Below are 26,742 nucleotides of genomic sequence, written 5' to 3'. Positions count from 1 at the left end.
CCCAAGTTTTCTCTTGGGTAACGAATTGCTACTTATCTCTCTGGATGCAGCACTGACACCACCTTCTCTAGGATGTTTTACAATGCAAGGATAACTTTTCATACAGCTTTTGAAAAATAACAGTTTCTCCAGCTAGGTGGTGCTATAACTGGTTGAATAATTATACTCAAATGGTGTTAATGACATGTAGATAAGCCTGAAATTTCTTCTAAGCACTCCAGGAGAGATCCTGTAACTGTCTGGGATGCTAGAGAAAGGACATTGGCAATGGATAGGAGGTCAAGATGCACTCCACATAATCTTCCTCTCATCCTGGGAATTTTAAGTTTCTTTTTCAAGTCAGTGAGAAATGTGTTTCCAGGGCTGCTATTGTTGGCTCTGGGGTCTGCGTTCTGGGCCAAGAATCTACCGCATTTAAAACCAGGACACTGTATCAAATCCCAGCAGCATACTACATGCCTCTTCCAAGTGTACACCATGAGTTCTCCCACCCAACTCACAGTCATATGGAGAGATGTTTCCAGAGAGAGCTTAGTTGCCTCAGGCGTGTGCGGTAAGATTGCAATGTTGAACACGCGGCTCTCCAGGTGGGCCTGGGCATCTGTGGCTCTGGACACCTGAAAAGCAAAGACATCCTGGTGAGCCTTTCATCTTCTGCTGGTCAGAGTATGCTTACATGGGTTTTGCTTCTCCCCCTTTAAACCATCTGTCTTTGCATCCTATACGTTCCTGCATTACACTTTTCATTCTGTTCTTCATATTTTATTGTTAATCATTTACTGATTATACAAAAGACACACAACCATTTTAGGCAATTCTGAAAATTGCAGGAAAGTATGAAAAAGAAATAAAAACTCATCTAGAATTTCACTACCTAGTTAGAGTGATTATTAATACATTGAGGTATTTCAGTTTAATTTTTTTACTGTGCAGACAAATCTCAATTTGTATGCAATTTTATATTCTAATTTTTTATTTAAAAAAATACTGTGATATTTTGCTATATCCTTAAACATTCTTGAAAACATAATTCTGGATGGCTACGTAATGCATTATTATGATTATGTGACATGTGATCTTTATTCCATTCCTTTCATCTTTATTCATAATAGATTCCTATACCTAGACTAGCAATGTCAAATCTCAGCCTCGTTTTTACAGAACAAAATTATTAACATTTACAGTTAGGGTAGTAGTCACAGAATCAACTTTTTCTTGTTTCAAAACCACTGAAAAATTATGCTTTTCCTAGGCTGCTTCTTGCCCCCTTAAACTCTCCCTTGTCGCCACTGTTTATTCCACCTTTGTTTATCATAAGAACTGCTAAGCCCTTGGTGGCCACGTGTAGTTATATTAATTCCATATGACAGGAGTAAGGGTTGTGCAAATTCCAAGACAGAAGGCAACACAGCAGCTACAGCTCACAGAAGAAAACTCTTAGTCTTTATCTGGATCACATCACATGCCTGGGATCAAGTTTCAGAATATCTGTGTCTTCAAGGAGATACCTCATATTGTTGTTATAAAATAATATTAATCTATAATTCACTGATCATCTAGTGTGAGCTCAGCATTGTATTAGTTGCTTTTTAAAGGTTGTCTTCTGGGCTGGGGTTGTAGCTCAGTGGTAGCATGCTTGCCTCACATGCACAAGGCTCCGGGTTCAATCCCCAGCACTGCACAAAAATAAAAAAATAAATAAATGCAATGTGTCAAATTTGCAAAGCCAATTAACCAATATTGGTTAGTTGGTTTTATATTAGTTGGTTTTATATCAGTTCCACTGACCAAGATGACTTACTTTGGAAGCTTTCGGAAATGAAGAAAGGGGAAAACGTGTTCTATCTCTTGAAGAAAAAGGAACAGCATGTGCAGGTAGTGAAATGTGGGCATATTACTGGCAAGTGAGTCTGTCTGGCTTCTCAGTAAAGTCACTGATAGTGAAATACATTGATATTTTTTTCAAAAACCAAATCCTCCGAGGAGGTGTCAATGTGATCCAAATATACCAAAACTAGGGCTATTTCCCACGCCAAAAAATGACTAATTGTGCATGATGCTTTCCTCTCCCTTAGACTGTCTCTATTTTAAAATGCCACTTGTATTACATAAATCCCGTCTTTCATGCAAAGTAACAGATGGGATGCATTGATGGCTCATGACAGCACATCAACATTAAAATGGAATTAAATATATGCAACTCATTATATTGCATTTCCTGCCTTAAAGAAAGAAAAACAAGGGAAGAAAAAATGAATCATCAGAACAGCATCTTTTTTAGTTTAAAATCCTTTAGGGACACTAAGATGATAAATGGGAAAAGTTGCTAACCATTTATTTTAGCACATGGCTATAGTGTCTGTATTTCAAATCAAAATATGAGGTAAGCCTATAAACCATTGAGACTTTAAAAACAAACCAAAACTTTTATGTCTAAGAGAACACAATCTCAGAGTTGTTTCATACTTGTAATAAAGGTGCTGTCAGTGTTTAAAATGCACTTTTTGGACTGCCTTCAGAGGAAGTTCACAAATCATTAAAAAAGCTGAGAGCATTACTTCATAATTACTATCCACTTTAATAAAAAAATAATTACCACTCTTTTTCTTGCCAGACCTGATTCTGATTGACTTTTGACTTTTTTTTTCTATATTTTCAAATCTACTTCCAAAAACGTATATTGTCATTATTGAGTATATTATCCAACACACTTTGAAAGTAATTTGAAATGGGAATTCTAAACAAATTCTGCACAAGAAGTGTCAAGGGAACAACTTTCTAAGTGATAATGTTCAGATGGATGTTTTAAATTCTCGTTGAGTTTTTTAAAAAATTGGATAATTTTTACTCTCATTTTAAAATTTTATTTCATTTTGCTTTATTTTTTTATTTTTATTTAATGATTTGCTTTATTTTGTTTTTGTACTTAGCAACCAACTTGTGAGAGCAATCAGATATCATTTTGAGCAGGTGCTTAGAGTCCCCTTCCAGGGAAACCTGCTACATTGATAATATTCTCTCTCCTGACCCTCAAGGAGGTAAAAGCAGGTCCCCAGATTCTAGTTTGCTGAGGTGACTTCTTTTGATTGAGGTCCTTGCCTCCATTCTGGCTCATTCTCTGATGACTGCAGTAGTCCCCAGGTGCTAACAATGAAAAGTTAACTAGGACAAAGGACCCACAGCATTTGCTCGCTCAATGGACATTTAATGTGTTCAGTAGAATCTCATTTTAACGGTTTCCAGATTTATCTCAACCTACTCTTTGGAAAAGCACATCTTTTACACAATATAAATTAGTCAGGCAATGAAGATGTACACACCAGGTGTCAGAAGCAGAACGGAGGAAATTTTAACAAGGTGAGCGATTGTGGTTGGTTTATTCCCAACTGGATCCTAACAAAAGAAAACCTCAGACTCGGAGGTGACACTGCTTTGGCTGATTATCATTAACATATGTATTTTCTCTGACACTGCCACATTCTTATCTGTATTCTGCTTAAACATTCTTGTTTTTATTCTTTTTTCCTTTGTATTTGCTTAATTTTTTTCATTTCCAAACTGTGCTAGCAGAGTTTTGTCTGATTTTTATTGCTTTTTTTTAAACATCGGGTTTTGTACTGTTATAATGTCTAGCATTTCATAATTAATCGACCCCTCTGCTGGTCTCTATCAATTCCTTCTTTTTACTTTCCTTAGGTTTCTGTTGTGGTTCTCTAGCTTCTTGAGTTAAATATTTAGTCCATTTGTTTTTGTGCTTTACTGCTCAATAATAAGAGCTGCCATCAATTTTCTTTTGAGTATAATTTTGCCTACATCATTTAAGTTTTGATAACTGATTTCTTCCTCATCAATATTTCTTAATAGTTTACTGCTTTGATTTCCTTTAAGACCTAGTAATTATTTAGGAGATTATTTAAAATATTCCAAGGGGTTTAAATTTTTTTATTATCTTTTCATTATTAATTTCTAATATATTCATAGTAGAATATAGCCAGTATAATTATCCATTCATTAACTTACTCCAGGTCTCCTTACAATCAAGTATTTTATCAATTTTTATAAAGGGCAGTAACAAATCCTTACATAGTGCTTACTATTTGATAGGCAGTTTTCAAAAATGCTTTGTATGTATTAACTCAATTTTCTCAGTAATTCTATTTCACAAATGAGGAACCTGAGGCACAAGGATGTTGCTCAAGTAATTGTAAAGTGGCAAGTAAAGTGGCAAAACTCACACTCAAACCTACTGAGTTTGGCTATAAGTCCAGGATTTTAATAAGATGTTAAATGCTTCAAGAACATTTTAAAAAATAAGATTTTTCCCCATAAAGTATTTTTCTATTTTGAAGGATTTTTTTTTTTTTCTGAACACTTGGGCCATTATTTAACATAAACCTTTTTTTTTGGAGTGGATGATTGCTTGTGAAGGCACCTATATATCTAAATAGACAGTTAAAAAAAATCTCTTAATGCTATTAGTTGCATTTTTTCTTCTTCCCAACATGATTTTCAGGCCATTGTAGAAAATTGGTCAATTTTATAAATGAGGGTGAAGGCTTTCTACAGAGTTCAGAAAAGCCAGGAAACAGAGGATACCTGGAAGTGGAAGGAGTCACTCTGGGTTGGGGCTCCCGAGTGCCTGTACCACACAATGCCTTCATTGATGTCCTGTTGGGTGAAGGTGCTGGTGGGGGTTGCTGTCCTCCCATCAGGCAGGTGCTGCCCTTGGTCTGCAGGACTGTCCGCAGGCATATTCACCAGAAGGACCACTTCCCCTAGGAAACCAGAGGACACACAATGAGGAGATCTGGGGAGAGTAAGTTAAGAGTTATTATCCTCCTTCCCCATCCTTCTCTTTTATTTTTTTTAACTAAAAATAAATGATTGTTTTTATTTAAGATGAAGGAAAGGATGTTAATACAGAACTCAACAGATATTACTAAATTCATCTTTAGATATAGAATTCCCAGTCTTTCAGCTAAAAGAACCAAGGAAAATTTACATATAAAGTTGTATAAAGGAGGCCAAAATAGTAGTTAGTGTAGGCTGTAAACACTCAAACATCAGGCATGGGATGGATTCATTTCTATACACAACTTTCTGTGCAACAATTTTCTAACCAGGAAGTTGGTATAAAAACACAATAGAAAATTAGAAAACATTCAGTGAAAGATGCTCTTGGGAGAGTTCTGTTCAATGAAAATAAATAGCTAATACTAGAAAAAATATGGCAGGCACCAGACTCTATGTGGTGTCTCCACCACTTCCAACTGCATGAGCTTACTTATGCTCTGTAAGTCACTGTTCTTCATCGGTAAAATAAGGATAACACAGGTTGAGCATTTGTAATGTGAAAAATCTGTAAAATAACAATCCAAATCTGAAATGCTCCAAGATCCAAAACTTTTGGAGCATCACCATGATGGTACAGTGGAAAATTCCACACTGGATCTCATGTGATGGATCATAGTGAAAATGCAGCCACATTTTTAAAATACTGTATAAAATTACTTTTGAGATATGTGCATAAGGTGTATATGAAACATAGATGAATTTCCATGTTTAGACATGGATCCCATGCCAAAGACATGTCATTATAGATATGCAAATATTCCAAAATTTGAAAAAAAAAATCTGAATTCGGAAATACTTGTGGCCTTGGCCTGTTGGATAAGGGATGCTTAACTTGCAGTAAACACTTCACAAATGCTCATCCTTACTGTAATTTCTATTTAATACTTCTAAATGATGTTATTATCATCTCCATGAATCTCCATGAATTAATTCATCAGATGAAGTTCTTTAGGTTCAGAGAAGTTCAGTGGTCATCACACATTTGATAAGGTAATGAGTGAGGATTTAGATCTGAAGCTCATATTCTTGGTCATGAACCTCCGTTATCAATCAAAAGTATTTTGTTTATATGTATTAGTATTAATCTTGATAAATAACTGATCACGTTTTCTCCTCCTTCATTCTTTAAACTTTATTTGAACTGAAGCAAGAAAATATAACTCTAAACACCACCAAATCTGTTTTTACTGCTTATTATTTACCTGAAGCTACTGTTGTCTTAAAGTGAGATCACAAATACAGAGGTGTTATAGAAACAATTAAAATTTCACAAGAAGAATATACCTTCAAGTGAAGGTGAAACCGAAATAGAAGAACTGCTGAAAATAAGCGATATTCACACGAAAAGGCATATAACAATAAATCGGAAAGAAGCCATCCTTTCACCTTTGAAAGTGAAAGGCATGGAAGAGTGTGAGGTGGAGGAGAAAAATAATGTCTATGTGTTTATTTGTCTATTTTTAAAACATTCAGTAGGATAACACCGAGTTCTTAAAACAGATATACTGGGCAATTGACTGCACATTCTTTTTCCCCAAAAAATTGGTAGCACATTTTAATTACCCTAGAGAAATTTATTTTCTTAGCCAAAGAAAACACTCATTCTAATATTTAGATGCTCTAAATTCAAGTTTAAAATGAGCATAATGTCCTGGATGGTAATGAAATACTGAAATATAAGAAGAAGATCACTACTCTTCTTTACAGAATCAGGTGTGGAATCAACTCACTCTAGTTTTCTTTCTTATATTATTTTTCATTTGTACCTAGTCAAAAATTCCATTACCACTCTCCCAACTCAAATTTTGTTCATAAGGTGCTGTTAATAGACATGACTTCCCAGGATGTGGACTTTTTATGAGTGCAAATACAGCCAGAAAATATTCTGAAAGGAAATCACCACAATGCAAATGTGACAAGTAGAAGGGACAGAAAACAACTCAATTGCTGATTTCTTAGCTACTTGGCCTTCTAAAATAGAAAAGTAATGCAGAATTTTCCTAATGAGGCCTAATAAATTATTTTTCATATAAAAGTTTCTTCCATGCTATACAGACAGACAGGAATCACAGGATATTGGCCAATTTCATTAGATTCAATGCAATAAGTAGAACCCAATGGGTCTATTTACTAAACGAGGCCCTTAGAAACTAGGGGGATTCAAAGATAAGCAAGATGCAGTTCCTATCCCTAAAGATCAGCCCCCAACCAAGTGGAAGCCACTGGGAGATTCTCAGAAGGTGAATGGCATGAGTTGATTTAGAACACATAATGTGTGTGATCAGAATATAGAAAGTCTATAAAGCTTGGTAGTCCTGTTAGAGAGGCTGGAATTCATTCTATAAAAATCACTCAAGTAATAGTAATGTAATAATATTATGGAATAATATGTGTGAAAATATAATAACAGGAGGATGGCAGGTTGGAGGGAGGACAAAGAGTTCAGTACTGGATGTGTTTTAATACAGAAACCTTGGTGACAAGCTCATGAGTGGACAAGGAGAAATACTGGTATTGTGTGAGAGTCACCACACAGTGGTAAGAGGCACCTTTTTCCCCCACCTCTTTCCACATTTTTTTATTAGTGCATTATAGTTGATCATATTATATAATAATATGATTTGTTATATATTCATACATGCATATAATATAATGATACAATTTGTCCAATATCACTCCCCAGAGAAACAACCTTTTCTGTAGCACCTCACCTCTGCTTCTATGATTATATCATACAAGGATATGACACAGGTTTAAAATACTGAAAATCATCTTCATTTGGGATTCCCTGTATACCAAATTTTATATTTTAACTGAGAATTTTGAAGAGAAAATTTAATAGCTATTAAGGATTAGAATCTCATTTGGAACTCCATGAATTATGTTGGGATTGAGATAATTTCTATTAACAGTTTTCTTATACTATGATGAATAATTTAGAGTTGGCAGTATGATTAAGTCAGATTCTCCCTCAAATGATGTTCAAGGTACTTTGTTAAAACCATCCTATTAAATTTATTTCAAATCTATGAAGTAGCAAAGGGTACAAGTATTAATCAACTCATCTAAACCTTTTTTTGAAAATAGTGGTGAATCTGGGAGCAGTTGAATTTAGGCCCTTTATGCACATAATATAGAAAAAAAATATATTTATTTGCATTCCAAGGTCAACTCTTTACAAAATGCCTGGAGTCCAACCTGAACCTTCTGAAGTGATAAGGGAGTTCACAGTAGCCAGGGGCCAAGGAGGTAACCGCTACACAGATGCACCTCACTGAACAGATGGAGGAAGGTAGACAGGTGTCTAGTTCCCACCACTCTTTTCACTCTTAAATAGTTCCCAAGGGTAATGTGATTTGATTACTATTAGTAGTGAGATCTGGACACAAAGAAAGATTATGTTCACAGGAAGAAGTTAATTAAGAGAGTTACAGTAAGAAAGGGATCACAATAAAGTCTACATGGCATTTATTAAGCAGAAATGGCAAACTTTTTCTGCTTAAAGCAATTTAATTCAGTATTGTTCTGTTTAATATTTGATGAAACATTGGGCTGTTTCTGTGAAATTTGGGGGCTTAGCTTTTCGCTTTTAATAATCAAGATAGAGAATTTAATACAAGAGTCTTAGATTTTTAGAGATGAAATGGATTGAAATGTTATCTAGCTTAAAATCAGTAGTTGGAAGTAAGATAAGAACAGGATATTTATTAATTACAAATGGGAAAACACTAACTTAACAGTGGAGAAATTTGGCAGATATTACTTTAGCCAAATTAACCAGCAATAAGACAGGGCCATCATGCACCTTCTGATATCGTACACTGAAACAGGGGAAAAAGCATAATCTTAATCTAATAAAGAAAAAACCACCTGACAGACCCAAACTGAGCAGCACTCTATAAATATCTAACAAGTACTTTGCAAAAGTATTAAGGTCATTAAAGAAAAGAAGCAGAGAACTGTCACACATTGGAGGAGGCCAAGGAGACATGACAATTAAATGCAAGCTGGAGTTCTGGATTGGTTAAGAAAAATAGCATTAGTGAGAAGACTGGCAAAATTTGAATAAGATCTATAGATAGTTAATGTGAATTTGTTGGTTTCAATAACTGCTCTATGGTCATGTGTGATATTAACATTAGGAGAAGATGGGTAAAGTATTCAAGAACTGTGAATTATTTTTGCAACTTTTCAATTAAGTCTAAAATTATTTAAACAGGAAGTAAAAAAATTATCTGACCTAATTTCTCGAAGAAACCTATGGCCCAAGGGAGTACAGTTGCCTTCTTCACAATCATAAAGTTCTATTATATCTCAACTAGACTGTTTTATAATTATAATATCAATTCTTGATAAGATTATGCTTTCTAATGTCTGTAGACACTGGAATTATTTTCAAATTGTCTAGAGTTAATTTTTTCCTCACTACAGAAAACGCATAATTTTTAAAATGTGATAACCCAGAGGGGGAAAAATATTCTTTCTCTGCTTTTTAATGTGCCAAGTGGATTTTTAGTTTTTATGAATATAATTTTCATTTTTAGATGATCAATTTAGGTACTTAAAAAAAAAAATCTGCCTAAGCTGGGTGCAGTGGCACATGCCTGTAGTCCCAGCACGTGGGAAGATGACTCATAAGGATACCTGGAGTCCAGGAGTTCAAGGCCAGCCTAAACAACACCAGACCCCACCTCAAACAAAACAAATCCACTACCTATTCTACCTGTTCCTTTATTTATACTGCATTTTGAAATTTTCTTTCAGTTGTGACTCCTTCTTTTAGGTCTTTAAACCATTTTAAATATACCTATTTCATAGTTTTTAATGATTGTTCCTTTCTTTGAAATTCTTGGGGTTTTAATCACCTTGTTTGTTTTGATTTTGTGTCCTCCTGTGTCTTTTGGTTTTGGGTTCTGCACTAATCCTCAGTGGATTGATCTGAGAGTCCTAGTGGCCTGGTGGAGAGTAGGCCTTGTTACAGTGGTTTATATTTCCTGCAAGGAACCCAAGAAGTGTCATTGGCCTTAGATTAATTTTCATATAAAGTCTCCATTTTTGGTGTTGTGCACAAGGCATATATTGTAATTTAATCCTGGATCTGAAGGAGAAATAGGCTCGAAGTTCTAAATTCTCAGCAGACATTTTGCTCTACTCTGAGAAAGGCAGGTCTCTGTGCTGATGAGCCTCTTCTTTCCTATTCTGTCTCTCTAAAGTGAAGGACCATCCTTCCAGAGCCCTGGTTTTAGGCGGGGTCTTAATTTCAGCTCCCTGTTTGTGCACGAATCTTAACTCCTAAGTTCCCAGGTTCCTGAGACAGAGTGCCCCTCTCAGGGACACTGTACCCTGAGCTCTTGCACACTGACTCCAGTGCCTTCCTCGCTGCTGGCACCTGGAGTTTCTCTTTATTCTTGGGTGCTCAGCTATGAATGCTTTACAATCTTGGATGCTCAGCTATGAACACCTTACCATTCTTGCTACATTTTATCCAGCGTTTTTAGGCAATGACAATGGGCAATTTCTCTGGTTATTGTATTCTACTATCTTGCTGGAAGAAGTAACAGTGGTGAATGCTGAAGAATGTTTCTGTGAAATATACTTTTTAAAATTCACATCAAGAAGTCTGGCGATGGTCTGAGAAGGATGTAAGGTAGAGTTTGAGAGCCTGACCTTTGAAATTTAACTGACATCCATTAATTAGTCATTGACTGTTAACAGACTGGTTTATCCCAGATTTCTAGTATGCAAAATTAAGTTATTAGAAATTTAAATTAAGCTTTCACTGTTATATATAATGTATTTATAAAATTTACTCACTACCTAGCAAATGTGTGCAGTGTGGTAGGTGTGGAAATTTTAAGAGAGGTGTATAAAATTAGAGAGTTCACTGGAACTGCAACCTTGCTCATGGCATTGTACAAAAACAAGTCCTAGACTGCTGAATGCAGAGATGAAACCATGCAAAGAAAAAAAATTTACCAAACTGGGGGTGATCTTGTGTAATCTTGTAGACAATATCTTCAGCGCTGGCACCTGGAGCTTCAGCCTGTAAGATTCTGTTGGTAATCTGCAGCATCCCCCCTTCTGGAACCCATACCATCGAATTAGCTACAAGCCGAAGTGCTCCATCATTCTAGAATAAGGGAAAAGGGCAGAATTGGAACCAAGAATAATAAGAACACATTAATACTGAAAAGCACTAGTTATCAGGTCCTTTTGTTGCAAAAGATCATTTGATAAGAAAGAGAGATTTATAGTTTAGAGTCATAGTATGAACCATGGGTATACATTATGTGTAGATATGTGCATGTATACATTTATAAGCATCTATATTCTGATTTTTAATTTTTCATGAGCCAATAATTTACATCATTCTCCATTTCTTTCTTTCTGTCTCTCTATTTCTTTCCTTCTTTTGTCCACCTATCTGCCCTTCTGTTCTCACCATCCACTATATTCAAAAGAGTTATTTATTGAGTACCTATTTATGCCAGCTCCTTTGCTACAGAACTGAAATATGCAACAATGTTTGAAAGCAAGATCTCAACTTCAGAAGGAGCGACACACAATTATCAAATAATTAGGACGCTTTACAGTGATGCTCTTTAAGAAGCTTCAGCAGGGAGCCATGAGGCCATAGAAGAAGGAACTCTCCGGAAGATTTTCCTAAAGAAGAATCATTCATTTCTGAATAACAAAAAGAATGGGCTTTCTAAGTAGTGAAGTGGTGAAACAGATTTTAGGCAGAGGGCCCAGTTTAAGCAGAGGCAAAAATGCGAGACAACATACTGTGTTTGATAAATGTCCAACTGTTTGGCGCCAGTAGAGCTGAGGAAGCCAGGGGAAGGGTGGATAAAAAGTGAGAGTGTCTTCTGGAGGGCTACTAAAAAGTAGAAGCAGTTCTAAAAGTCTCAATTCATCTTATCAGCACTGGAAAGAAAACAGGTGTCTTCAGGGAAGGAAATGCGATGATCACACTGATGGAATTATCAGCCTGTCTTTAGAAAGATAGCCTCCAAGGGCAAGAGATGGAGGTGACTAGCATTGGGATGAATCTGGAGCTGGAGAAATCATTTAACAAGTTCTTGCAATGGCTCAGGGGAGAGGAGAACAAGGCCTGCAAGAGGGTAATTGCAATGGGGACGAATAGTTAGAAACAGATTCGAGAAACACACACAGAGTGAAATGGACAGGCCTGATGGCTGATTGAAAGTGAGCGACCAAAAGTGGAGAGTAGCTGGCTGGAAGAAATCACCTATTTAGTACTCCCGAGAAAGCCACCACTTTAATTGCTAAACTAATGTCATTAAAAAGTGCTGCCATTCCTGATTTACAAGGTGTACACCCTCTTCCCAAACCTCATAATTGACATTTTCCACAGAATGCGATTAGTGGCTGCCAAGGTCCAGTTTTCCATTTGTTTTTGTACTTCAAAAATCAGTGAATCTGATATTTTAAAACAGGACATTTCATAAAGAATGGTTTTCTAAATTATTGTTGTTGTTTTTGGATATGCCAATAAACAACACAGCAAACAGCACACTCAGGAGAACACTCAGAAGAGAAAGCAACAGCTATTCTTTTGCAATTACTAGGCACTTGAGCATTTCACCTCTAAGAAGTCAGTCATGCCCATTTTCACCACATGTATCAAGAAACTGAGTCAAATGGTGCCCAAGAGAACAGTCATGAAGGCACTTTCTATGCTGATTGGTGCTCAGGGGCAAAATCCCAGAGAATTTTCTCTTTCGCAATGGATCTAGCATGCTATTTACGGAAACATCAAAAGTATGTCAGTAATTTTGCATATAGTCTACCAAAATTCTGGGAGAAAAGGCTCTAACTCCAAGAGAATTTAAAATGCCCTGACACATTGGGACACAGGTTTCATAACTGCTAGGAATATTTCTAATAGAAGTAGCCTAGTCAACTTTAATTTTGGTTATAGAGATCAATTATATGTCAATAATATTACATTATTGGACTAAATAGGCAATGCAGTTTTTTGTTTGTTTGTTTATTTTATTCTAAGCAAGTAAGTACTGGGACCTGAGCACACATTCCCCAGATGGCTCTGTATTACATCTCTGTCTTGACTGTACTTTTATCAATATAATTCTTTATTATTCCTGTGTAACTATTTAGGAAATAGTACAATTTGTAACTCAGTGCTTAGAGAACAGTAGCACCTAGAAACTTAAGATACGTATAATCTTGGCCCTTACCCCAGATCTTCTGAATCAGACCTCCTGAATAGGAATTCACATTTGAAAAAGTATCCAAGAGATGTGCAGTCATGCTCAAGTACCAAGAACTATTTTCAGATTAGAGACTACAATCTTTTAGAGTGGCTCACAGTAGATCTTTGAGAATATTTAAGCTTAAAATGAATAGTATATATGCCTCCGATTCTGAATTATTGCTTTTGGCACTTAGGAAGAAATGAAAATGACACTAAGGATAAGAAGTACAATTCTTGGATGTCAGCAAGATGGTGGAATAGGAGGTTTTAGCCCCCACCCCCAAGAAACCCTATAAAATGTTTTGTAGTGCTGAGGATCAAACCCATGGCCTTGTGCATACTAAGTAAGCACTCTACCACTAAGCTACACACCTAGCCCTAGAAACTTAATTTTAACTACCATCCACAGATAACTATCTTCATCAAAGCCCATGAGTCCAGCTAAAAGGTTTCAGCACCTTGGTGGAACACTGAAGAGGATAAGAAAAATGTTTCATTTAATCCATATCACCCTCTTCAAGATGGTACAGTTCAGTGCCAAGAGAAAAGGGCAAAAAGCTTATTTAAAGAAACAATGAGCCAGGTGCAGTGGCACACACCTGTAATCCCAGTGGCTTGGGAGGCTGAGGCAGGATGATTTAGAGTTCAAAGCCAGCCTCAGCAAAAGCAAGGCACTAAGCAACTCAGTGAGACCCTGTCTCTAAATAAAATACAAAATAGAGCTGGGGATGTGGCTCAGTGGTCGAGTGCCCCTGAGTTCAATCCCCAGTACCCTTCACCCCTCAGAAGAAGAGAGAGAAACCCCCAGAAATCTAGAATTCTGTGTACCACAAACACACCCTTCAGAAGCAAAGGATTAGACAAAGGGGAGTGAAGGGAGGGGAGGGGGCATGAAGGATAGTAGAATGAATCAGACATTATTACCCTACGTATTACCCTGTGACTACATGACCAGTATGATTCTACATCATGTACAACCAGAATGAGAAGTTATACTCCATTTATAATTAATGTGACAAAATGCATTCTACTGTCATATGTAACTATTTCGAACAAATAAAAAAAATTAAAAAAAAAGTTAAGTGAAGTCAGGTACAAAAATTCACAAACTGTATGATTCCACTTAAATATAACATCCAGAGTGGGTAAAAACATAGCAACAAAAAGCAGATTGTTGTTTAGCAAGGGCTTGCGGGTGGAGGCGTGAGGGGGCAAGGGAACTAGGAATAACTACTCTAACAGGTGTAAGGTTTCATTTTGGAGGGAAGGGTGTGTTTTGGAATTAGCTCTAGGTAGTGGTTGTACAACCTTATAAATGCATTAAATGTTACTGAATTATTCACCTTAAAATAGTTCATTGCATTTCATGTGAACTTCATCTCAATAAATTAACAAAACAAAACAGAAGCAATGACAGAAAAACATTTCCAAATCTGGGGAGGGAAATGAACATACAGATTAATGAAGCCCAAAGAACTGCAAATAGATTGAACATAAACTCTTCATCAAAGCATATTCTCAAGAGAAAAATCGCTATCACATGCAAGGAACCCTGGAAGACTAGCAGTGGATCACTCAGCAGAAATCTTGTAGGCCAGGTGAGTGGAATGATAATCAAAATGTTTAAAGATGAAAACTGCCAACCAAGAATAATTTACCGGCAAAGCTGTCATTCAGAAATTAAGATGAGATAAAGACTTTTCCAAACAAAAGCCAACAGAATTTATCATGACTGGGCCTGTCTCACAAGAAATGCCAAAGTTCTTCAAGTTGAAATGAAAAGATGTTAATTAGCAACATGAAAACACATGAAAGTAGAAAACATGGCTAGAGCAAATACAGTTGGCCTTCTGTATCCATGGGTTCCACATCTATGGATTCACCCAACTACAGACAAAAAATACCCGGGAAAAAATAAAATCATGTGTATAGTGAACATGTAGAAACTTTTCTAGTCATTATTCCCTACATACAGCATAACTACTATTTACATAGTCGTGGTAATTAATGACTCTAGTATAAAAGTTAAAAGAAAAAATTATTAAAATAATGATAGCTATAAAACTTACTAATGGATTTATGACTTACAGGGATATAAATTATAATACCAATAACAAAATGGTGAGAGACACGGAGACGTAAAAGTGGAGAGTTTTGTATGTGATTGAAGAGACATTGTTATCAGCTTATAATGAACTATTATAGCTATAAGATGTTTTATAAGCCTCATGGTAGTCACAAAAGAGTCTGCAATAGATACACAAAAGATGGAGAGAAAGGAATCAATGTATACCACTACAAAAAAAAAGTCATCAAATCACTAAGGAAAACAGAATATTATTCAGCTTCAAAGAAGAAGGAAATCCTGTATTTGTAACATGGATGGACTTGGGGGGACATTTAGCTAAGTGAAATAAGCCAGACACAAAAAGAAAAAAACTGGATGATCTTGCTTATATATGGAATCTAAAACAGTCAAACTTATAGAAGCAGAGAGTAGAACAGCAGTTGATGGAAGCTACAAGACAGGAAATAGGGAGATAACAGTAAAAAGGACATAAAGTTTCAGTTCTACAAGACATAAATTCTGAGATCTATATAGCATAATGCCTAAAGCTAACAATGCTGTATGGTAGACTTCAAAATTACTAAGAGGAGCTATCTTAGGTAAAATGTTCTTACCATAAAGAGAAGTAATGACATTAAAGGGTCAGGAGGGAACTTTGGTTGGTGATGGTGTCTATGACTCTGAAGTGATGATGGTTTTATGGGTGTGTACCTATCTCCAAACTCATTGAATTGTGCATATTAAATACAGAGAGTTTTTTACTTACCAATCATTCTCAATAAAGTAGTTTAAAACAAAGAAATACAAATCTTCCCACTTGTCATGATGATGTTTTTTTTTTGTTGTTGTTGTTGTTTTGTTTTCTTCTGGGAGAGGGTGAGGAAATATTTGAGAACAGATGGCTATAAGTTCTTTTCTATGGTAAAGTGTCCAAAAAGCCAAATTTTAATATAATTTTCCCAGTGGCTCTGACATTTTGGAATTTGTCTCCTTGTAGGTTTTTTTTTTTTCTTGCACATTGGCTCATATATCCCTGTCGGCTCAAGAAATTAGCTATATTACTAGTTGAATAATCTCCTGCCCAATGAGGTTTGATAAATCCTCCAGAGTACATTAGCAGGCGATGAAAGTTCAACAAGTAAAATTGAGGGCATGATTAAAACAGTGCTTTATATTAAATAGTTCTTCTAATTCATTTCATAGAACAATAGGCAAGCAAATGTTGGGAATAAAGTTTAGCCATTACATATTTATTATATTTGAGTAAAAATATTAATGTTTCAAACGAGAAGTAAGAGCATAAGCCTCCATCCTTTGGGGGAAAAAAAATCTCACAAACAAAATGAAAGCTCCCAATCCCATAAATTAAAAATTAAAATTACATCAATGATGTAACTTTAGCTCAAATGATAGTGTACTCCAACTCCTAGCTAAAATATGCAAGACAAAGTTTTAAAAACTTCACTCTTTAGAAAATGACTAAAGTTGGATATAACAGTGACCCTATCATTTTACTTACTTTGTAAAAATATGCTTTAATTTGTAAGATTTCATTTATACCATCACTTTTAAGATTTAATGTAGTAGGACTTTGTGAACTTTAGGGAAGGAGCATGTGGTGTGACAGATATAAAGTCAAATTTATCCGAGGGGAAGCTAATTTGAAAGTTTTTGTGTTTGTTAAGGTGGGCATGAGCCTCAGAGGCTTGCTACTTCAGGTCAGAAATATAGGACCTTTGCTTCAGGTAGATGTCTACTGATGTAAATATTTATATCAACAAAATGTTTCTGAGCATGCACTTTTTCAGACACTGAATTAAACAGGCTAAGGTAAGTCCTGCCAAAAGGTAAAACCCTGACATGTGGCAAGGATTTATTTATTTGGGAAACAGGCTCTTATTCATACAAATAGACATTTTTTACCATTGATAACTATAATTCTTACAAACATCATTATTATCAAATTAACTGTATCCCTGCAAGACCACCAATGAAAGGCAGTCATTGATGAAACTGAGGGGAAACACAACAGTGCTTTGTAGCTGCCCATAGGCATTACCACAGCTAGAAATGACCCACCAGGATAGATTTTCAATCCAATGCACAGTATGACAGTGGGGGCTTTTAACATTAAAGCATTACCCGGCTGCAGAAAACAACCATCCAAACAACAATAAACAAGGTCAGAAAGATCATCAGATTTATTATCAGAATAGAAAAAAGGCATGATTTCCACAGGCACCTTAATTAATGAGAAAGCAGATAATTCCTTGAAAGTCCAGCAGTAGAAAGAAGCCCACCAGACTTCTTTCCCCAGGCCAGTTTAGCCCTTATTGGATGTTGAATTACTTTGGAATCATCTCTCTAGCAGACTTGGGGTTGGTAATCCACCCAATTAATGAAAGCCTGTTCAGTAGGGCTTTCTCTTTATTACTTTTTCTTTCTTTCTTTTTGCCTCCTTCCTCTAACTGGACATGTTTCAGCATCAATCCTGGTTCCATTTCCTCAGCAGCTCAGTACAAGCCTGGAGGTGGCAGTCAAGTTTATTCACTGCCAGGCCAAGTTTGGGGGAACTGGTATATAACTTGAAAAACCAGGGTGAACAAACAGCTCCTCCACTCAGTGCCCGGTGAGCCTCCCCTCAGGCAGCAGAGGTGCCGGGGTGCTTCTCATCTAACACAGAAACCTATGGCAAGACAGGGACACAGGCACCTGCCCCCTCAGGCCCTTGCATCCATCACTCATCTACCCAGCCCACAGAAATGCACCAAACCCCTATAATATGCTGGGCTCAAGACACTAAAACTGAAATAGTCCCTCTTCTCACAAAGATTCCTTTTTCAATTCCTTCCTCTCAGAAGGAATAGAGAAACAGGCTAAGCTTCTGTTGAAAAATATTAGGGTTAATAAGTACATCCATTCATTCACTAAACTGAAATCGTTGGCCATTCCATTTAAGCTGCCAGCTAGGCATTAGCCAATAACTGGTCCCTCTCCAAATTTAACATACAAGTAGCCTCAGGCTAAGATCTCTCATGCCCATCTTCCAAAATGGCTATCAGAATGAAACCAATCATGTCTGACTGCATAACTACTGGATGCGGTAGCAACTGAGGCCATTTTTTTTCTTCTTGTGCCCAGTAGATTTCTGATAATAAATAGCCTGGCTTGTAATAGGCTGTGGTTAAGTCCAAAGGGAAGAGTCCAGGAGGCTTGAGGCCCAGTCTGCTTGGACAGGACATTAAGAAAATGACTAAATAATCGTCTTCATTTTATCCATGTAGGAAATAAGAACATGTATGACCCAAACATGGAAAAACAAAGGCCAGAAAGAAAAGAGTCTGATAAACACAGGAGGCAGATGCACTTGAAATGAAATCACAGCCCCAGCCCTAAGCACCTTTATAAAAATGCATGTTGTCAAACTTCTTTACACTTTAGTTTCCTCTTTTGGAAAATTAACGATAATTGTACAAATATCACAGAATAAATCTGCAATTCAAAAGGAACAATTCACATCACACTTTAGTGTCCAATAAATGTTAAAAACAAAACAAACAGACAAACAAAAAAAGCCCTTCCACTCATGGTAGAATTTCCTCTAGAAGAAATAAGGTCATAATAGTTGCTATCTTTACCTTCTTCAGCAAGATAGCATAAGCATCAGTAGAAGTGGTAGAAGGAAAAAGATTCTGAGTTTCTAAAGGGATAATAATTTGATAATATTTGTATAATACTATAAAATTATATTCAAGTTTATTAGCATATCCTGTTACATGCGAGGGCTCTGGCCACTGGTTTCACTGTTCCTCTTCATGTTTATGAGTGACGTCATAGATCCATAAGAGCAGTATATGAGATGGTGAGATGGAAAGGGGGAAGGGAGAGGGCCAACCCACACTCCATTTAGGAATCACAAGCAGACACATTAAAAACACATGACTTGCAAGTTACAAGGACTTCAAGGACTCCAAACCTCTGTGCCTTCTGTCTCATTTAAGGATGACAATTCTATTTTTATTAGTTTTGTTAGTCAATGCAGCTAAAATCCTAGAAATGCCCTTCAGCTGTGAGCCTTTCCACACAAAATGATTGTGTAATACAATGAACTGAACTCCCAACATTGAGACTGGTACCACCATAGGAAAGGTGGCCATGAGGGTTGCACTGAAATCTAGGACTGCCTCTGGAAAAAAAACAAGGAAGGGAGAAACTTTCTGCATCTGTCTAGACTTCATCTCTTCATAACTAAACCTCATCTCCCAGGGTGACTGCAGGAGAGTGATAATTAGGATTAGCTACGAGGTGGCCATCTGCCAACTCCGTCTCCTAATCAGCCTTCACATCCTCCCATCTCTCTCGCTCGCCACCATCACTGTGTTCGGCAGCTGAAAATGATGAGACAAGAGACTGAGAAACTAGTTAGCAGACCATATTAGATTCAATTGCTTCCCTTCAGGAGGCTCCACTGCAAATTTAGAGTGATCATTGGTGAGAAAGTGACAAGTGATTTTAAACTGTCCTCAGCAAGTCAATCTCTCAAGCTAATCACTAGTGACAACTCTGTAGGTAGTGATATTTGGAATGAAAAGTTTAAAAAAAAAAAGTGTTTTCTAAACTACTGCCATGGAAAAGAGGCACTCAGGATGCTACTGAGAAAAGGTCTTCCAGTGAAATATCACTAAATTTTGAAAAGAAGATTTTGAGGAGTACTGGGGATTGAACCACTGAACTATATTCTACTACATTCTAAGCCTTTTTTAAAAATTATGAAACAGGGTTTCACTAAGTTGCTGTGAGTCTCACTAAATTGCTGAGGCTAACCTCAAACTTGTGATCCTCCTGCCTCAGCCGCCTCAGCTACTGGGATCATAGGTGTGTATCACTGTGCCCAGACTGGAAAATATTTTTCAGTAGGACTGTGTGATCTAGCATAGGTTAGCTCAGTATTTCATAAAGTGTGATAACCATCTCATTTGTAATGTCCAAAAATGTAGTACATGGATAAAATTGTATAGAAAGGTTATATTTTAATATTTTAGAAAAGTATAATATAGACATTAAGTCCATGATTATATCAATATAATTTGTTAGAATGAGGTCTCTCACACACACAAACCAAATTGTTTCAAAGAAAAATAATAAGTAAATAATAACACCAGCACTCATGGAAATAGGAAAAAAATAAGGTGACACATCAGTGACTCAGAATGATAAACACACTTTTAGCCCCTAGGCCAAAGACCCTTATGATTACCAAAAAGGAGGGTTCCTTTATCCCATTTCAGTTGGGCTCACAGGCTAACATTATGGCTGAACTCTCCCCTTTAATTCATTAAGATTACTGACCAAGGGCTTCTCATTCCATGAGCTGTTTTAGAAGGGCAGACAAATACCAAGATGCCTTGATTCTCAGGCAGGAGACAAAAGGATCAGTGAATAATAATACAGTTTTACAGGAGTAGGTCAACAAAAAGAGTTGCAAATCATCCCATTTATAGAGATCAAGTGTGTTCCTAACAAGATATATTACTATATATTACTGCCAAAATATATTACTTATATAATAGGTACTTAATGAGCACCCACGTAATAGGTTATGCTTGAATAAATGAATAACTACCCATATCCTAACTTTATAAGCATTGCAAAATATTATCAGCAAACTTCATATTTAGGTGCAAGGAATGAAACTAGAATGACACTCACCTTGGGCACAGTCTTCACATGAAACAGTATATTTTGGAAGGAGTGTCCATCACTGGCCTGCAAGACCACAACATCAGATGTGCTCTCTGAGCCATCGTGGGCATAGAGGAGAAGGCCCCTGGAGAGTTCATCCAGCCGGAAATGATAGATAGGGGTTGTGGGGGACTGAAGAGTTTGGAGCAATTGGCCATGAAGTGGAGGATCAAGTACTTCGATGACCACATCCTGGGGATTGTCATCATCTCGAATGTCAAGGAGCTGGGTGGTGATGGTTCCCCGCTCTCCTCTGCTAATGTGGAGAACCTCATTTCTCAACACATATGGGGCCTGTGGAGTTGAAGGGAAGCAGGGAAGAATAGTCATTTACTAGGGAAAGAGAGGGCAACTCAGTGGATCAGAGTGGCAACCTGATTGATATTTCTATGCCTTTTAAGAAACTGTAGGTGCTATGGCAAAGTAATAACCCTGTACCATGGTGAAAGCATTTGTCAGAGGTGCAGCTGGTCATAGTAAGAACAGTGGTTGCAGTTACTTTACATCTCTGGACTCTGGAGGTTTCTCAAGTCAATTTAAGACCATAGTCTTGATAAGAGGCAATCAAAAAGGGCTTCCAGCTTCTAAATTTCTATTTCATCTGCTCAGCTTCTAAATTTCTATTTCATCTGCTCTCTTGATTTGCATTATATCCTCTACATTGTTAATGAAATCAGCTCAGTACCAGGAAGGCCAGTCAGTTATCTGCATTCAATAAAGACTAACAGGAGCTATAGAATTTTTGAACTCGTCTTTGGGAGTTAAGTGCTTCACTCTAGGCCACTATGCAATACGCTGACTCAGAGTAAGGCACTTTTGCTTTCTGAAGTCATGCTTTTTCTGGTCCCTCCCAGCAAGTTTTTTCAAGTTCTCCCATTCAAATCTTGACAGAGTCCCATCCCAGTTCAGCCTAGAAAGCCCAGGAGATTATGATCTGGATGAGTCAGGCAACCACCTGGTTAATTCGTACAACACTGCTAACTTTAATGTTTTCCTTGGGATTGTTTGGTTCCCCCCACCAATTGAGTAAGCAGATAAAATGTTCTTTCATGAAGAAAAAAGTTAGTGAGTCACAACAGAAAAAAACCTCATACACATACACTCAACGAGGCCAGAAGCCAAAGAAAACATTTTCTTAGTTTTTTTAATACCATTTGAAGTTGAACCATCTAAGACTTTTCTCAACATACTGTCTTCTTTATTCCAAATGGCTTTAAAAAAAAAAAAAAAAACTACTCAAGCACCTTTCTGGCCTCCCAGAAATTAAAATTTCCATTAAAGTAATGTCTAACTAATGCATCATTATGATAATCACGTAGTGGAAAATTAGATGGTAGCTACTCCTCAACATTCCTGAGAATTCTAAAGCTGTGAGTCTGTATGTGGGAATGAATGGCCCCTCATATTCTGAAAGAGGAAAGGTCAGAGGTGATGTCAAAGTCCATAAATAGACTAAATTCAGTTACATGAGAAAATATCAGGGAGGCTCAAGACTATATTGAAATAATACAAAATTTAAAGGAACAAAAATAAGTTAAAATTTCTTTTTAAAATTCCACTTTAAAAAGTTAAAATGAAGAGTTTATCATATAATACATAAATAAAATGTGCCCTCATTATCTACTCGATTAGGGAAAGTGGAAAACAGACAAAACTCAAAAAACTGTGGGAACTCATCATCTCAGATTAGAAAGTTACCTGCTAATACCTACCCTAGGCCTTTCATTGGAGTAACTATATTAGCCCAAATGAAGAGGTCAAAGCAAAATGTTTAAGAATTAAGGAACACCTAAGCCAGTACATCCTAAGACTGAATTTGGCCCTTTGGCCTATATTTACAGAGATGACATGTATTAGCATTAATTAAAACAAAATTTACACACTTAAGTAGGATTGATTTCTAATCACTCCTAAACTTCAAGTTATCCCTGACGTGATAATATCATTAAGAAGAACTGAGTTGGGTTATTAAAACCATGTGGCAGTCACTTCTTCAAGTCTATGTTGTCCTTCATGTTTTTTTTTTTTTTCATTTTTGATCAAAAAGATAAAAATATGAGTTAAAAACAATAATCTAGTGTCCTTCCTGGAATCACGATTAATGCAATAGTAAGGTCTGGATATTTAGGTAGTCTTAGTTCTCAACATCATGTCCCTGCTGTTAATGATGTATGCGTGCGCATGTGCATGTGCACACACACACACACACACACGCACATACACACACCATCTTCCTATTGTTTTAGCACATTTTAGCTGTTCAGTCCCTCAAACCCAGTTCTCAGAGCTTCTACCGCCGTGTGTATTCTGGACACATAAGTACAACTTGACAGAGTGAGTGATAAGAGATGAGTGTGAAGGGCCATTACACTGTGTCTTATAGCTTCTACTATGATTTCCTCAGATCCATGTTTGGCTGATGACCACTCTGACACCTCATGTAGGAGCTGATGTAAGATCCTCCAACTACTAACGATTCTAAACCCTTGAGAGAGAAATACTGAAGTAAACTAAACTTATTTACCTAAGAATAAGGGAAGTCTTCACAACTGGAACAGATTTATTCTGCAGGACTAGTGTCAGGTTTGGTATAGTATAGTAAGTCACCATAAGATAAGGGTTTGGACCACAGACTCTGAAGCCAGGTCTGCTGGGCACAAATCTTGACTATTAGCTACAACACTACAGAAACATTATTTAACCCCCTTGTGCCTTAGTTTCCTCATCTATAAACTGGGGATAACAGTATGTCATGAGATTGGTGTATGTATCAACTGATAACTTATGTGAAACACTAAGAACTATACATGCATTAGTAATTATTATTGTTGATATTATTATCGAAAGTACTAAAAATTACTCAAGAGGCATTTCATGATAAAACTAAGATTAATATAGCTCAATCATTTTTGCTAAAACTGAAAGAAGGCTTAATTTGTTCTTGAGAATTAGTAAGCATGTAAAATTGTTAACTGCTCGGCATTTTTATTACCTGTGTTGAAAATGCTTGTATGTTGATCAGTTGTGGTTCAGAGAAGAACTGCTGGTCACTAATTTTCAAGGAAAAGTAACCTTTCCTAAAAAGTACCCCCCAAAAGAATGAGAAAATACATCATTAAATTATTCTGTAGAAAGAGAAAGGATCAAAAATATTTTCAGGTTATATGATGTAAAAATTTGGATCAAACCACCACAGTAATATGATATCTGAAATGTAAACAGAAATTACCAAAGATGACATAGTAAGATGCAGGTAAAATTGCTTTGTGTTCTTAGACCTTGTTATAACATAATAATAATATGACTATTTTGTTCTCTGTTTTTCTAAACTGAATATACAAACAGCTAAGTTTGTATATTAGTTGTCAGGCCAAGACAGGTTAGTGATACATTATTATACATTATAGAATGGAAAGGAATCTTGTGTAGTCTCTGACCCAGTTCCCAGTGATTCCTTCTTTCAACAAACCTTCCTTCCATCCCCTTCTCAATTCATAGGAGTGGACACCCAATAACAATGTTTGCAGTATTATCTCCCCACCATTCCAACATTCATTGTGGCAAGACTAGGGAAGAATGGCTTGTTCTTCCATGGAAATTTGGACTTGGCCTGAGTCAGTCTCACCATTTTACTACGGGATAACCAGAACCTACCATGTGAATGACAATATGGAACAAGCCTGCCTGTGGGAGATGGGTCAATGAAGTCTATGAGCAAGGAGACATAGGGATGAGAGAAGGTTTGAGTCCTGCTTCACATTTCCAGTTCTAGCTTCTGGACTTGCCCTGGAGCACCAGTGCTCTTCAAGTCTTTGAGATCTGAGCCACTTCTGCAACATTATAATAACCTCACTCTTTTGTTTAATCTAGTTCAAGTTGATTTTCATCACTTGCAACCAAACCGTCCCAATTAACAATAAAAGAAGGATCACTCTTTGCTGTGGGTTTTGTTCCAGCAGCTTCAGAGACTGTTGGAAGGGCAGGGATGAGTTGCCCACCTTTAAAGCTGATCCAAGCACAGAACTCACAGCTGGCTGGTGATATATGTGGTTAATGCACCATGGGAGCTTTGGAATTCTTGACTACTGCAGGGACCATTGTTTCAAAGGTTCTTTAAAAGGTATTCTTGGAACTAACTATTTATACTTGAAAGAATGTGGGTGGATCTCAAAAGCATTGTAGAAAATGTCAGAAGCAAAAGACCACATATACTGTCTGATTACATTCAAGGGGTATTTTAGAAAGGCTAAAACTACAGGGCTAAAAAACCAGATCAGGCGCTGGAAGGAAAGGAGTAACTATAAAAAGGGTATTTTGGGGGGTGGGGGGTGATGGAACTCTTTTATGTCTTGACTGTGGTAACAAGACCATATAGATTTGTTAACACTCATAGAACAGCATGCTTTAAAATAGGGAATTTTACTGAATGCAAATTATAGCCCAATAAACCTGATTTTTTAAAAAATGTATTCTTGCCTTCCCTCCTACTCCAACCACTCTTTCCTTTTCTGCCCCATCTAAATCCTGTCCCTCTTTGCTCCCACCTCCAAGCTTCAACAGGATGCAACTGACAGAAACAATGGAAAGAACCAAGAAAGAGAAATGATTTTTGGTGGCACTCTGCATCTGAGCACTACCAGCTTATCACAGTCACTCTGACTACATTTACAAGTTGTCTTTTACTCCACAGCAGCATTCTAATCCCGGGGCAATCCAATCCTAAAGAATTTTCATCAACGAATCATGGCCAGTATTTTCATGGCAAAGAACAAAAACCACAAACTTATGCAGCAAGCATAAGTTTTTCTTTTCTTCTCTGTCATTCAAAGACAATTTTAATTTTCACAAGTTTTTAACAACCTCATTTTATTATTCTTCTGTTATTTCTTTGGTTTTAATTTTTAGGTAAAGAAAATCCAGTATTAAAATAGGTACCTAGAAAAAGAGATGTGTAGGAATTCCCTAAACTGTCATTCTTTGTCCTATTTAGGGGTACAAAGCTTAAGATTCTGTAGGTTACGTGAGGTTAAAGATGTTAAATAGAGAAGAGGGTTAATGTTGGTTGTCTGTGAAGCTTACACTTTTCACAAGGGATTCTGCTGTGAAGCTCTGTGTGTCTGTGTCTGTTTCTGTGTGCATGAGAGAGAGAGAGAGAGAGAGAGAGAGAGAGAAATGTGGATACTTAAGAACTATACTTGTAACAAAAGTAAATGGAGAAATGGAGCAGGGATTTGATGAGTGACTCTGTGGCTTCAAATATTCCATCTCCGTAGCACAATATTTTTCTCTGTGTAGTGATCTTAGCCCCTTGAGGATGAAAGCAAGCCTATTGTCCCTATAATATTGGGGAGGCAGATATCATTGTGGCTAGAGGCATGGGTTGTGGACTCAGAGAATGTCAGGTTGGAGTCTCAGCTCTAGACTCTCAGGTTATGAGGTCTTAGGCAAAATTTCCCAGGACTCGGTTTTCTTATCTGTAGACTGAGAACACATATAATCCATATACATAATTCATGTAAAAAATTTACCATAACGCCTGGCTCAAAGCTAGCACTCAGTAAATGTTGCTCTTATTCCTAGAATATGACCTTCTGAGGTTACTGGCATCATCAGCTCTGAACTACCACAGAGAAAGTGCCATCTATTGTTCTCCCTACTTATGGCTTTGCCTGAATCTCAAAATAAATAAGTAACAAAAATAATAAAATAAAATCCTCAAATTTAGTATTGACAGTGAGAATATTCACTGTGTTCTTATGGTTTCGTGGTCTTCAAATCATTATTTACACAAATAGTCTATGGTGAATTATCTGCACTAATGAAGCAGAGCAGGGTGAAG

The 26,742-nt window shown here is 36.8% G+C and overlaps 1 protein-coding gene across 2 annotated transcripts in view; it reads right to left on the bottom strand.

Annotated features, from left to right (window-relative positions):
- Window positions 1–26,742, bottom strand: part of Fras1 (Fraser extracellular matrix complex subunit 1) — a 460,021-nt gene that overhangs the window by 115,418 nt on the left and 317,861 nt on the right. For both annotated transcript variants that reach the window (XM_046459197.2, XM_046459211.2), the window contains 5 exons: window positions 23,896–23,980; window positions 20,871–21,197; window positions 10,831–10,984; window positions 4,597–4,775; window positions 501–617 (listed from right to left, as the gene is read on the bottom strand). In XM_046459197.2, coding sequence (XP_046315153.1) covers window positions 501–617; window positions 4,597–4,775; window positions 10,831–10,984; window positions 20,871–21,197; window positions 23,896–23,980 — 862 coding nt within the window. The remainder of the gene's footprint in view (window positions 1–500; window positions 618–4,596; window positions 4,776–10,830; window positions 10,985–20,870; window positions 21,198–23,895; window positions 23,981–26,742) is intronic.

This window comes from Marmota monax, unplaced genomic scaffold (genome assembly GCF_021218885.2).
Source record: "Marmota monax isolate L192 unplaced genomic scaffold, Marmota_monax_Labrador192_F-V1.1 WCK01_AAM20220418_F8-fsc00112, whole genome shotgun sequence".
In the NCBI taxonomy this organism is placed as follows: Eukaryota; Metazoa; Chordata; class Mammalia; order Rodentia; family Sciuridae; genus Marmota; species Marmota monax.
Note: the sequence above shows the minus strand (reverse complement) of the source record. Positions and strands in the feature narration are given on the sequence as shown.